We start from the raw sequence: 14,995 nt of genomic DNA, 5'->3' as shown, positions 1-14,995 counted from the left end.
TCTTCTCTTCGGGAGCTTAGCGATCCTCATGGAAGCTTGAGGATAGATGATTCTCATGGTATCTTGAGAATAGAGTAGAGGAGTCGTGGACGAGGCCATTGGAGGCGACGAAGTCGAAGGATTCGTCAAACTGTAGGAATTACAGTTTGGGCTCTGTCTGGTCGACCGCATGTGTTACTGTGGTCGATCATGTAGTGCACAGACCCAGACTATGTCTCTGGACTGAGAGCGGTCGACCGATGTAGGCACTGCGGTCGACCGGAAACCCTGTAATCGATTTTTCCAGAAATCGATGTTCTGGCCAGTCGACCGACTTGGTCACTACGGTCGACCGCGTAGCGGTTATGGGCCTGGGCCTGTTTCCTACACCGTTTAGGATTTCTGTTTAGTATAAATAGAAACACGACTTTTCTAGGGTTGATCACTCAGATTGTAATCAGAAAAGAGATCAGCGATGTTGTTCTTTGATCTAGAGAGATTGTGAGAGAGAGATTTTGTAAATCCAATTAATTCTCATAATCTAGAAAAGGTATTTTCCTTCGCCCTAATTATAACTCTTGTGTTCTTCTGTCGTTTTCTTCTCTATCCACTCTTGATAATTCCGCGATCAAGAGTGCTCGCACGGCAACTCGTATCAACTTGTGCTGGCAAGTCAAGCAATGCAAGTGAACTTTTCTTGTACTGCAGGCGAGCTATGGCTTGCAGGCAAGCTTTGTCTTGTAGGCAAGATCTGCTTGGCCTTTTGAATGCAGGCGAGCTTGACTTGTGCTGGCAAGTCAAGCAATGCATGCAAACTTTGCTTGTACTGTAGGCGAGCTTTGGCTTTGTAGGCGAGCTCTGCTTGGTCTTTTGCTTGCTTTGAGAATGCAGGTGAGCTCTAATGGGTGAGGTTTGAGCTCTCTTATGTAAAGGCAATTTTTATTGCCTACAAAATCACCTTCAAAGTTTTCAGACCTAAATCAGGTTGTATATGGTCTGGAACACTTTGAATGAAGAGGATCATTGCTCATTGGTTTGGGCTAATTTGAGCCCCTTGGTTGAGTTGAGCTCTTCAGGCGAGCTTGACGAAGTGTAGGCGAGCTCTAGTCTTTGGGTGAGTTCAAGCCATTGGAAGGCGAGCTCCATGCTTGTAGGCAAGTTGGATCTCTGTAGGCGAGGTCCAAGTCGATGGCGGGCTTGTCTATGGGCGAGCTCTTGCGCTTGCCAGCTAAGGCGACGCCTCGTCTTCATGTGCTTGCTATGAGTCGTGGATTTAGTGGCATTCTAGATCTCAACCATCGATTAATTGAGAGATCATGCTTGAGCTACCATATCTTATCCGTTCACATGGATTTCTAAACATCCCGCCTCTCTCGCGGCCGTTCAATTCGAACTAGCGAATCTCGACCGTTGAGATTTCACCTATATAGTGCGCTCATCTCCCTCATCGGGCGATCACTATGCTATCGAACTCTTTGCTCAAGTTTTAGAAGAAACTCAAGGCTCTCATCCTCATTTCTCTTTGAACTCGCCATAGCCCCAAGAGTGAAGGTGTATACTTTGAAGGGGAAGAAGGAAGTTTCTTCCTCCTCCGCCGCCGCCAACGTTGCCGTTGTCGCCCCTGGTGTAGCTCAAACTCACCACAGTAAGTCTAGAGGACTGAAAATGAAGAAGATGAACAGACTCATGTTCATCTTCTAGCGAGCTTCGTCTATTCAGGTGAGGCCCTTCTATTCTGGCGAGCTTGCCTGTCAGGCGAGCTCTGCTTTCACCAGGCGAGCCCCGCTTTGTCATGTGAGCTCTAATCTTCGTCAGGCAAACCTCTGCCTTTGTCAGGAGAGATCTGTTTGATAGGCAAGCTTTGTCAGCTCGCTTGCATGATGGAGCTCGCCTGCATTTCGCAGGCCGTCTGTCTTCATGAATTAGAAAAATTTTGACCTTTTGGGTCAAAAAAAATTCTAACTTCTTTCTGTTGTATCATGCAGCTCGAGAGGAGGCCCCGATTGTTAGGCCTCGTAATTTAAGGTCTTCTAGGAAGAGACCTCTCACTGCCAAGGAGGCAGATTAGTATGAGGAGATCGCTCGTAAAAGGAGACCATCGAGACCCAAAATCATCATGATCTCTGACGATGAGAAGGAAGAGCCCACCTCAACACCTTCTCAGACACATACCCCGTAGTCTAAGTGTAAGCCTGACTTCTCCGATTGTATGCGTTAAAAATTGTCTATAGGTTCCTACACACAGCTCGAAATGTAGAGAAGATGATGAATACTATTATCTAAGTTAAGGAGGATTATCTGACATCAACAAACGCATGAAGCGAGTTGACAGAGCATACAAATCAACGGGATGGTACAATAACGAAGAAGCGACTCAACCTTGAGTTACGTTTCACCCAAAAAGGAGTAAGCATCACTCGTGTTTTGATAATCCCATAGTTGTCTCGCCTATAGTAGGTTGTAAAGATCTTCGTGAAATTTCTAACGCACCTTGGATCACCTCATTCCAAGATTGGACGAGAGAGTTAGAGCCAAAATACTCGAGACCATTCAAACCCGTTATACACCAGCGAGATACAGATTGTGTCTCGGAGAAGAATAGAGATTTTGTCCATGATGAGTTTATAATATAAAGAAGCTCAAAGACAAAAGTTGTAGATCTATCCTCCAGCTTTCCAACACATCTTGAATCACTTCATTCTGACATCTTATGAGAGAGTTAGAGTTAAAACAAAGACTATCTCGTCCAAAGCCAAGAATGTCTTGGCTTTTGGTCGAGACAGTCTCGACCAAGTTCGAGATAGTCTCGGCCAGAAATGCTGTTTTACTTGTTTTTTTCCCGAAAACCTATTTTTCGATAAGATTTTAGAATTTCTTCATCCAAAAGCCTCACCTACTATTAGAGGCTATCTTTGAATATGATAAAGTGGTTACAACTGAGGATGAGATCGCATTAGTCGTTCTTATATGAAAACTAGGCTCCCGAAGCCTATAAATACAGCCCTAGGGCCTTCATTTGCAAAGATCCAGAATTCTCGAACGTCGGTGAAGTCCTATCGAACTAAAGAGTGAGGAGCATGAATTTTAGAGATGAGAAAGAGATCTCAGTGAGCTATTCAGCATAAAGAGGAAGAGTTTGAGAGATCTGCATCCGTTCATCCATTTCCTTGAGATTGTACCTAGCTACGATTCTCGAGAATATTAATTATCTCACTTTGCAGAGATAGTTACTTCAGTTTCTTGCCTCCTTTATGAGCTAACAAAATCTATATTAGATCTGATCAATTGGTGGTCCACAGATAAACCCTGGCACAGACCAAGATCCAATACAAACAGCGGGTGATAAACGTCTGTTGTGTGTGTTTTAAGAGAGTTGTAATCTTTTGTTTTTATTTTCGTTGAGTTCATTACAACGACTGAAGTTGTAACGAGTCCACTAACGAAAGAACCAACTTTCCACCAAAACACGCTGGCGACCATAGTGGGAGCCAATAGTCTCGCCATCGAGGCTGTCATGCAGCAACTGAAGATCAAGATCCCAGTTGATTTAGAAGTCGAGTACGAGTTCGACGAAGCTAAGTTCGAGGAATATTTATCCTCGTCTTCATCAAAATCCTCCTCTTCATACAAGTACGAAAAGATCTCATCTTTAAAGGAGGCGTATTCGCCGATGATGGCTACAAATGACTCTGATCACCACAACTCCTCCCCAGTAAAGGAGTTGTTCAATCAAAGTATGCCAACTCTGACGAAGAGGGCTCGTCCGAGGTGACGCCAATGCCAAGCTCGTCAAATTGCCAAAGCATTAGAACAAGTCAATGGAGTTCTCTACTACACAGACTTGGAGTCTAAGAAGCGTCTGGTAATCCAGCCGCCCCAACGGCAAGTTGCTGCTACTTCCATCGAACCATTAGCGATAGAATGGGTTCTTATCAAAAGGACTCGTTCAACCTTGAAGGAGCGCATCTAAAAATGATGCACTCGTGCTGCACGCAGGTATGCCTTTGTACGAAAAGCTCCAGGCATGCAAAAGGAAGAGGTGGCCAAAAAACCACCGAAATCCAAACAAGTCGAGGGTGCCGAAGGCCGAAACAACGTAAAAATCAACTTAGAAAGCCTCTGATCCTACTCCTCTTGCTCCCGCACCTCCGGTGAAGCCCTACGGTAGTGTTGATCTGTCCAAATTTAAGATTTCGATGAAGGATCATCTGGGTCCGTTACACAAAGATCAAGGCAAAGCTCTAGTGAATAAAACCCGAGTAATTCATCAGGTTGGGGTCATACAAACACTCTCGTCAAGCCAAAGGCCATTCAAAGGTGTCCCACCGCCTCTAAACAAATTGAGGCACCTCGTTGTACATGTTCGTGTACTGGGCACAAGAGGACTCCTAGCATCTATCGCCCGAGGGTTCATATTGAAACCCAAGAGCCCGTTAATACCTCACGCTCGCAAGTGGGTGGTTCTAAATATGCGACTACTGACGTAACCTTGGATCATTCAAAAGCGACAACAAATCTTCCCGAGAATGTCAACAAGGTTTTTAATTCCTAAAAGAAGATGTGCAATGACCGTAAATTTCTAATACAGGTTTAAATAATTTTCTGGTATTTAAGTATTAAATATTATTTTTCTAAAAGAGTATTTGTATTTTCCCAATTTCTCTAGAATTTTCTATGATTTAAAAATACGGTATTATATTATTTTAATAGTTTTGCTAATTATAAATTTAATTATTTCTATAAAATTTTTAAGTTAATAGTTAATTATTCATTATTGTTATTGTTACTATTATTTTGATCAGAAATTTTTAATATTTATTTGAATAAATTTTTTGATATTTTAAATTATTTAAAAGGGTATTTTTACTGTGTTTTTCCCTACGGTATTTCACTATGTATCTCTCTCTCTCCCCTACCCCACTTCCCCAAATCACTCCTCAATTCCCGCACACATCACTTCCCTGTCCCCCTCTCCTTCTCTCTCTTCTATTATTTCTCTCATCTGCTCACACTCTCTCTCTCATTCTCATTTTCTCTCTCTCTCTCTCTCTCTCTCTCTCTTCTTCTCATCTGTCTCTCTGCTTTCTTCTCATCTCACTCCAGCCCTCTCTCTCTCTCTCGGCCTGGTTCACCGCGCTCGCCGCTGCTCCAAACGCCTAGCACGGCACCGAACTCCGACGAACCCCAAGACGCACGCCTTCACCGTCACCACGCCGCTGCATCAAACGAAGCTCTGAGCTCAAGTCCCCACGCCTCCAACCTTCAGCCGCAGCTCGCGCAACCAACACCGAGCACGCACCGAGCTCCGCCTCTCCACGAGCGCAGCTCCGAACCCAGCCGCGCCCGTGAGCTCGCTCGTGCCCACTCCGCTCGTCGCCGACGTTGCCGAAACCCAACACGGCCCCGGTCCTCTCCTTCGACTTCGCACCGGGCCACTCGCCGTGCCCAGTTCCACCGACCCCCTGACCCGCACCCTCCTCTTCATAACGCAGTCGGCCTTCCGACAAGCGCCGACGAACCACCGAACCCCTCACCTGCTGTCCACGCCGCCCCGCTGAGCTCCGACGCCCCAGCTCGACGTCATCAATCCTGACCACCACATTCTAGCCGTCAGCGAGCCCGTCGGAGTCGAGACATCCCAACGAAACCCCGAAGTAAGATCCTACTTGCTCAGATCTGAATTTTTATATTTATTATGAATTATCTGTAAGTTTATATCTGTTAATAATTATCTGTGTGGGATTGTTTGACAAATAATATTAGATAAATCGTAATTATGTGATAATTAGTATTTTTAGAATAATTATGATAAATTAAAAGAATTTATTTCGGTAGCAGAATCATTTTTTGGACAATTATATTAATTAAAAAGAATTTATTTGAGAACAAAATTATTTTAGGAAAATTATAATAATTTAAAAGGAATTATCTTAGAAAAAGAATCATTTTAGAATAATTATAATAATTTTTAGAAATTATCTTGTGGAAGAAATCATTTTAGAATGATAAATAATTTTAAAAAAGGAAATTATTTTGGGAAAATAGACTATTTTGATTTAATGAGAATTTATCTTATAAAAAGATTATTTTTGAATTTATGAATTTATTATTTTAAAATATTATTTTTAGAATTATCGTAATGAGAAAATAACTTATTTTGAAAGAACTCATTTTGTAAAAGGGATTATTTTAGAACAATTTTATGATCTCTGATTCTTAATTATTGTACATGATCATTCGTATTCGTTATTTCTGGTTGTGATTGAGAACTGTTAGTGGTCATGACCGTAATAGCCTTACGTGACCTAGAGACATGTATTGTGTTGACTTAGAAAAGCGAGATGAGTTGGGATGAGAAAGTTAATATTCATATGATCGGATAAGACTGTTGATGTATCTTCCAGACTCGCACCAGTGACTTGTTTCGTCCTGGGGTTGGTTTGTTGGACAAAGTGGCCTGTTTCGTCACTTTGATCTGTGGCCTGTTTCGTCACTTTGATCTGTGGCCTGTTTCGTCACTTTGATCCGTGACCTGTTTCGTCACATGAGCTTTGCCTGAGTTCGGACCGGGCCGAGATCGGATTGCGTGTAGTTCTCTAGCCGCCTGTTTCGCGAGATTGGATGCATGTAGGGGATTTGTGAATAGTCAGTATCCGATGATATGAGCATTAACTCTATGTGAGATGTGACCAGTGACCTGTTATAGAATGGCTAGTTACATGACCTCGTTTCTTGGCTAGGTATGATTTCTTGTGAGATGTAGGCCAGTTGTGTTTCTCTTCATACATAGATCGGGATTAATATTTAATTATTTTCAATTCGAGACATATGGTATATACATGAGTGTTTCCTTGTTTGGATTATTTCGCTCGACGTACTACGTCAGACATATGGTATATACATGAGTGTTTCCTTGTTTGGATTATTTCGCTCGACGTACTACGTCTCGAGTTATATATTTTTAAGTATTAATTCCATCTAGTTGTATGACCTTGTGACTTGGATGATTTCTGATCGCTAGCTGCATTGTCGACTTATTACTTGATTGATTTCATTAGATTTCTGTTGCACGTTTCTTTATCATTTTGTTGTTGTAACGTTTTCGTTTTGGTTTTCGTTGTTCTTTTTGTTTTGTGGGGTCTTGCCGTATGGCATACACGCTGACATACACCTGTTTTCTCTGGTGTACGTCAGACTTAGAGGAAGAACATGTTCAGCTGGGAGATCGTCAAGAGCCAAAGGATTCTCAGTAGGAGTGCCTTGCAGATAGAGTTGAAGAATAGACCGAAGTTCAGCTACCTCTTCTTACATGATGATCCTAGTTTCTTTTGTAGCATTTCCTTTTTCGCTTGATCATTGTATTTTATTTTCTCCAGTATTCCTTTGTTCATATAGTTTTGTATAAGGGCATGTTGACCCGAAAATTATTTCTGGGATGAATATTCATTATGATATGTATTATTTTATTATGTGTTGTTCATTATATTCTTGCTGATTGTGATCGGGGACCTGTGCCCTTGCATTGTATTATTTCCAGATGCTTAGCGTATTGGATTGTGAAGAAAAGAGAAAAATAATAATAGTGTATATTTCTTCTCAATCTAATACGTCGCGGGCTTGTTCAAGTTCCGATTCCCGGGTATTTTGGGAAGTGGGGCGTGACAAGATGTGTCCGTCAAAAGACTACATTATACTCGGGGCATCACGCCAACAAGCGATGGATTGCTCTAATGAGCTGCACCATCAGGCTAGGGGTGTGAATAAATCTCAAAAAGATGATGTCTGAGAAACTAACTCTCACTATCCATACGAGATGCTTATCAAGGTAGTATTATTAAAACGTAGTTGCCCAAGGACCATTTCACAAAGGGTCTTGATATTCGAAAAACATGCCACCGAAGCGTCGAAGCCTAAGAAGGGCAGAATTTGTTTGACACAGGTGGCTTATTTGAAGAAGGTTCTATAGCAATTTCATGTTAGTATGGATACAAAGCTAGTTAGTGTACCTTTGGGAGCATATTTTAAGCTTTTAGCTAACCTTTCACCGAAGTCAGTTGAAGATCGAGAGTTGATGTCGAAGACTCCATATGCGAGCATGGTTGGGAGCTTGATGTATGCGATGGTATGTACGAGACCAGATTTGTCACAGGCGGTGAGCATGGTTTCGAGATACATGCACGATCTAGGAGTGGGTCATTGGGATACCGTAAGATGGATTTTAAGGTACATTCGAGGTATGCTCAATGTTGTTTGATTTATGAGCGGGACACTACAGGTGGGTAGTTATGCATTGGCTATGTTGATTCAGATTATGCCGAGGATTTGGATAAGCACCGGTCTACTACATGGTATGTGTTTACTTTGACCCGTGCGCCGGTGTGTTGGAGATACACCTTACAGTCGACGGTAGATTTGTCTACGATGGAGGCATAGTATATGGCAGTTACAGAGGCTGTAAAGGAGGTTATTTGGCTTCAAGGACTTTTGGAAGAACTTGATATATCGCAACGGTCCGTCACTATTTATTGTAATAGCATGAGTGCTATCTATTTGGCGAAGAATCAAGTTTTTCATGAACAAACGAAGCACATTGACGTTCGTTATCACTTCGTTCGGGATGTTCTTAAAGATGGTGATGTAAAACTTGTGAAGGTTCACACGATGGATAATCCGGCGGATATACTCACTAAGATGGTTCCGAGCAATAAGTTTGATCATTGTCGAAACTTGTTGCACATTCGTGATTGTTGAGGCCATTAACGGCCATTGGATAAACTACAGGCGGCTTGATCTCTTGGGAGAGGGGGTACGTAGGCAACCACATTGGTGCAACCGAATTTGGTGAGACGACGCATTGGTGCTCATGTTGGTGTCGGCTCAGTTTTAGGAATACTTCGCCGAGGTGGAGAATTGTTGGATAGGAAGATTCCTAATCTATTTTGGTAACATGAGGTTATTAGGATTCCTAATCTATTTTGATAACATGAGTTTATTAGGATTCCTAATCTGTTTTGGTAACAAATTATTAGGATTCCTAATTTGTTTTGTTTTTTGTTTTAGGATTCCTAGTCTGTTTTGGTTTTAGGTTTTCTATATATATGGAAGATTAGGATCAATCAAAAAAAAGAGGAGAGTTTTAATCAGAGATTAGAGAGACTTTTGAGCATTGTGAGAGGGAGATATTGTGAGCAAGTTGAGAGCTTTGGTTGAGGATTAGTTTGTGAGTTTTGTGAGATTGTAACCCTTTGTACTCTCATTGGTTTAGTGGAATCTCTCCATCCCCTCCCCGTGGACGTAGGTAATTTGCCGGACCACGTAAAATTGATTGTCTCGCTATTTGTGTGATTTGTAATAGTTTATTTAGGTTCCCTTGACAAGTCAGTCCTAGAACTGATGAGAGGAAGAGCTGATAGCTCACTTTGTTGAGATATTTTGCTTAAGGTTCTTGTTTCCTTTGTGAAACGAGAATTCCTATTGCGACGCTTTAGTTGCTTTTGGATAATCTTTGTTGGTTGCTTACTATGCAGTTTGATATCACATGCTTTGTAGGATTTAGTTGTAGCCGATTATAGTTTGGAGATGCATGTCACTCAAGATGAGGATGTGCGTATTCCCTTGCAGGAGAAGAAAAACCATATCTTCTTTATTCGACTTCACAATGTCTAGTGGGATGATCCAACACCTTATGACAGTGGACAATGGAGATTGAGTCTCTGAGCCATTTACTTCAACACCTCTCATTTATCTTTTGCTAAGATCAAAGCCTTTTAAACTATAGCATGTTTCTCTTTTAACTATAACTGATTGCCTTGAGCGTTGGAGGGGCTCCTCTTGGGATTAATCTCGCCCCCATTTGATATATTTACACATGTACACAAAAGCCTACAATGCCCAATCCCCTCAATAGCGTCTATCGTTCTCTGTTCTAGTATTTCGTTAAACACGACTGTACAATCCAACACTGAATCAGCATGAACTACATTGCAATCCGCATTCTTGCTGCCAAACAATGATACAAAGTATGGGAAGACAACGGAGAGGGAATTAAGATTTGGCAACTTAAACTTTAGGATCAGATAGGCTTTGAATTTAAAGAAATCATGTAGCAAAGGTTACGTGGTGCACAAGATCTAATCTGATGAAAAACTTAATAAAGTCATTTGTAATAGTTTTTGCATTTTTATAAACTAGTCCGAAATCAAATCAAAACCTTGGGAGCCATATCGGAACCTCTTGATTGTCCGAGGTGACCCGATGGATAAGTTATCTGTAAGAGTTAAAGTAGCAAAAGTTGTAGAAGTCCAAAATGTAGGAGTTGACAAAATTTTTAGACGTTGGTAAAAGCCTATAATTTTCAGTTGATAAATCAGCATATTTACAAATTTATACATTTATAAAATCAAAGCTAAATATTTGTTATCACCGTGAAGTTTCAAGGTTTAACTGAAAACTCTACATATTAGTATAGACTTTTGTTTAAGCATCAACTATCTATGTATATAGGATTTTCTAAAAATTTGTAGAAAAATAATTGATGTACCTGCAACTAAAAAAGAAGTACTTATTCATTATTCTTACCATGTTTATAAAAATAAATAAAATAAAATAAATAAAAATAAAAAATTCATTATTTATACTGTCGTGTGCAGATTGGGCTAATGAAATAAGAAAACGGGAAAAAGCCCAGCCCATTTCGTTAGATGCTCCGCTATTCTCACCGTGGTGATCGGAGCCAGAGGCTCTGTTCTCCTTCTAATTATTTTTACGCACTCCCCTTCTTTCGGCGTTCCCTGTGCCCTGTGTAATAGAGAGAGACATAAAGAATCCTCTGCTGTCTTCTTCACTTCACAAAGAAAACCCTCTCTGTTTCTCTCACGATCGCCATGGATGAAGAGTACGATGTGATTGTGCTTGGAACTGGCCTCAAAGAGTGCATCCTCAGTGGCCTTCTCTCTGTTGATGGCCTCAAGGTCTAGTCTCCCCCTTTTCATCTGCGTCAGATTTTTATTTAACTCCTTCAATTTTGAACTGGGTTTTATTGGTTTCTTTCAATTCGATCTGGATCTAAGTGGATAATCTACAAAGGATGATATTTGTGAAGCTTTTTGTGAATTCAGTTGATCGACACGTGATCTTAGATTAGATGTTTAGATGTAGTTCTTTGATTAATAAGAAATTGGAATTGTTTAAAAATTAGATCTTTCATAATTTGATCTATGATTGGATATGAGTCTTACCTATTATGAGATTGGATCTTAACTTTTAGATATTAGATTGTTTTACTGTGTGTGTTTCTTTGCCGAGTTTTACGCTTTTGTTTATGTCAAGCATCTTACCCTCGGATAGCTGATACTTTGCTCTGTTGTTGGGATTCTAAGCTATTATATTTATTATACTAATGAGTGATTTCTTGTAATTTCTCTTCATATCTTGCTCAGCTATATGGCCTTTGAAAATTTGAAAATTTGCTACGGATTTTTCGGAGTCAATGATAATAACCTTGAGAATATTTTTTTTTTAAACCAGTATATTTTGTTCGCATTGTGCCCCTTGATTTTGCTATGGTCAAGAGTAGAGAAAGAAAAGGTTTTGGAGTATTACATTTTCTCTGCCTCCATCTAGTTAAAATTTGGTATCTTAATTCAATATTGTGCTTAAACTGTTGTTTATGTAGGACATATGCGGTCTTCGCGTTCAAAGTTTCATGTTCAGATTTGCAATGTTCAATAATAAGTGTTATTTTGTTATTCATGTTGACAATACTGAACTGTCTGTCACCTTCATCAAAATTTAATTTTGTTTCATATCTTATGGATGTTAACTGAATAGATGGCTCATAACATAGCTGAAGAAGAAAAGTTGATGCAGTCTTGTAGTTGTTAACAATTTAACATTATCTTACATGAAATGTTCCTGAATAGTCCATTCTTCCAAAATTAATAGTTTCTTGTTAGACTTAACCAAAAAACAGGTTGTATGAACTTTTGATTCTAATAGTCTGTGTTATCGGTTGATGCTTAAAATCTGTACAGTTAAACTCTCTGTTTCCTAGTACATTATGACTTGTGCTATCATAGTTATAGAATCTTAATCTGTTGTCATGATCTTTGGGTCTGGAATTTACTTCTTATTTAGATTTTAGATGATTTGTAAGTAACCAGTTTACTAAGCTTTTCTAATATGCTGCATCAACAAACAGGCCGCAATAGAACATTTGGAAAACTTATAAAGATTTTGAATAGTTATAAGCAACCTCTCTCATGAACTTGGTGTATTAGGAACTTCTTTTGTTCAGCTACCTTTATATTTTTGTTGCTAAATTAGTTTCATTCACATGCCCTATGAAAATTTTCTCTATTTGTTTCTGGTGAAAAAGGACAAATTTCCTATTGTAATTTGGTTGTTTGTGCAATTTATCTATAATATTCTACCTGGCTTGCTTAACAGCCAAAATTTTGGCCCAAATTTCTATTGTATTACGACTTCATTCTTAAATAGTTGTGACTATTTTCCATTATGTCTTGCTTCCTCTTGTAATATGGGAAATCAAGTAAAATTGAGTAGTCCCTTTTTAAAACAGGACTAGTGATAAGGTGCCAGTTAGCTCCTATCAGATTATCTATACTCTTTTTTCTGGGTGCTTGAACTTGGAAGAATTTAAACTTATTGCAGTGGGAAGCCTGGTTTTTTTTTTCACGAGTGCATGATCACGGAATTTGTAGTGGCTTTGAAAGATATTCAAGATTGGTGACTTGTCCATTTTGTTGGTCATCGAGACATCAATTGTCTGAATCAAGAAAAGGCCCTGCAGTTCATCTAATTTCTGTAGTTGTCATTTACTTCAGTACTTTCTGATGGATACCTAATATAGGATTACATTACATTACATTACATTTTTTTTACAAAGAAGATATGATGGGATGATAAATATATGTTTGAATTTCATTGCTCAACTAGTTAAGTCTTATGTTTATTGTTAACATTTTTTTTTGTTTCCCAATGCTGGTCAGGTTCTTCATATGGATAGGAATGACTATTATGGAGGGGAATCAACTTCCCTCAATCTTGTCCAGGCAAGAACAAAGCTTAAATTACATGTGTACAGTGTGTTAAATATCGGCCGATATATTAGTTTTTGATGCCCTTTCGATGCAATATTTATGAAAAAAATATTATTTTCTAGTTTTTACCACTTTTTTCCGATATATCGGAAATATCGGCCGATATTTCATTGAGAAATATCGGTCGATATTGGCTAATATCCAAATGAAAAGGGTTATTGTGTTTGAGTTTAGTTCCGGCTCCCACCAGACCCGAAACTTAATAAATTCCCAAACGCAAATTTCTTAAATCCCTAGTTAATCCCATATTTCTCCTCCCTCTTCGATTGGCATTCCAGCTCAGAAACGCTAGGCGATCTCATGTACAAATCGCTCCCCTCTATCTCCACTCTCTCTTTCTGTCCTCCAGTTTTCCTCTCTCTCAGCTCCTCCTCAGACCCCTCTGTCTCTCTTCCTCTCTCCTCTCTCTCAACTTCTCTCTTTGTCTTCCTCTCTCCTCTGTTCATGTCTTCTCTCTCTCTCTCTCATACCTCTACCTGTATCTAATGTCTCTACATGTCGTATATCATTATTCATGATGCAATTTCTTATGGTTTGAATACATTAAATATGTATTGATTACATATTACACTGTTATGTTACATATGAACATCATCTGATATGACACCCAAATATTTTTTGCATATCCCCGATTTTCGCAATCCGATATGGATTTTGGCCATCCGATATTTTCGATATTTAATCCATTGAATGTGTACACTTAAGAAATTAGTACCTTCTGATGAGATATGCATGTTCCTAGATTATTATAATATTGTGCTCATAAAACATACCTGCAGCATCAACACTTGAATATAATGCTTAGCTACTGCCAAAATTGGTCAAAATTGACGTTGGCAGATATTGCTTGTTCCATAATTTTATTCTCTTTGTGTTAGGTCATATTACTAGATAAAGATTTACTTAAATGTTTTAAGTTATTTTATCTTCCTAAGAACCAATCTTTTTGTTTCTGCAGCTCTGGAAAAGGTTTAGGGGGAGTGACAAGCCACCAGCTCATTTAGGTTCCAACAGAGATTACAATGTTGACATGATACCAAAGGTTTTTATCTGTTCTCTATGATCAATCATAGAACTAGCTATTGCAGTCCTGATCTGTTCTAAGAGTTTTTATCATGGAAGATAAAAGATTCTTAGACTATAATTTACGCGCAATAAGTAAATAAATGGTAATGTAGGTCACGTTGCCATACATTGTTCACCTTCATATTTCTTGTGGTTTTTGCTTCTTTTATCTTACTCATTTTGAATGTGGTGGAAAAGGATTTAATGTGGTGTTATTCCCTTTTATTCGTTCACTTGTGTGGTCCATTATGAATCTATAATATGGGATTGCCCAAAATTTTACCTAGTCAAAATTAATGGTTCCTTATGTACAAGCTGTTATTGTGCTTCCACTGATTATCTAAGCTTTAGTTGGCTTGATTCTTTTGGGTAATGTATGAAGATAGAGTTACTATTTTCTTTGGTTCATAGAAATGAACCTACATGCTAGGGTGAGGAATCGGTAAGTTCTTCTTTCACTTACTTAGGGGTGTCAATGTTGACCCGGACCTGACCTGACCCGTGCCGACCCGTTATTAACAACATGTGTCTAGATAAATGGGTGCAGATCGTATATGGGTGGACCAAATTACCCATTTTTTCATTGGGTCGACCAGAAATACCCATATATGACCAGTTTAACCTGTTTCTTAATATTGTAAAAGGACTTCTCTGTTTTTATTTGCTCATCAAACACATCTCATAAACCCTAGAAAACAAAATCGCCGAGATCTCAAGTTTAGCTCCGGTTAGGGTTCTCTTGAGATCTTCGGTTAGGGTTTCAAAATCTTAAATGCAACTGCAAGGACAAAGGTTTTTTTTTTTTTTTTTTGCCCGGGGGGGGGGGGGAG

The 14,995-nt window shown here is 39.4% G+C and overlaps 1 protein-coding gene across 1 annotated transcript in view; it reads left to right on the top strand.

The window, feature by feature from the left end:
- LOC109837912 (guanosine nucleotide diphosphate dissociation inhibitor 1) overlaps positions 10,752 to 14,995 on the top strand; it is a 19,425-nt gene continuing 15,181 nt past the window's right edge. The window contains exons 1-3 of the mRNA XM_020406296.1: positions 10,752 to 10,949; positions 12,990 to 13,052; positions 14,059 to 14,142. Of these exons, the coding sequence (XP_020261885.1) occupies positions 10,863 to 10,949; positions 12,990 to 13,052; positions 14,059 to 14,142 (234 nt within the window). The 5' untranslated portion in view covers positions 10,752 to 10,862. The remainder of the gene's footprint in view (positions 10,950 to 12,989; positions 13,053 to 14,058; positions 14,143 to 14,995) is intronic.

This window comes from Asparagus officinalis, chromosome 4 (genome assembly GCF_001876935.1).
Source record: "Asparagus officinalis chromosome 4, Aspof.V1, whole genome shotgun sequence".
In the NCBI taxonomy this organism is placed as follows: Eukaryota; Viridiplantae; Streptophyta; class Magnoliopsida; order Asparagales; family Asparagaceae; genus Asparagus; species Asparagus officinalis.
The sequence above is the reverse complement of the archived record's forward strand: the minus strand, read 5'-3'. Positions and strand labels throughout refer to the sequence as shown.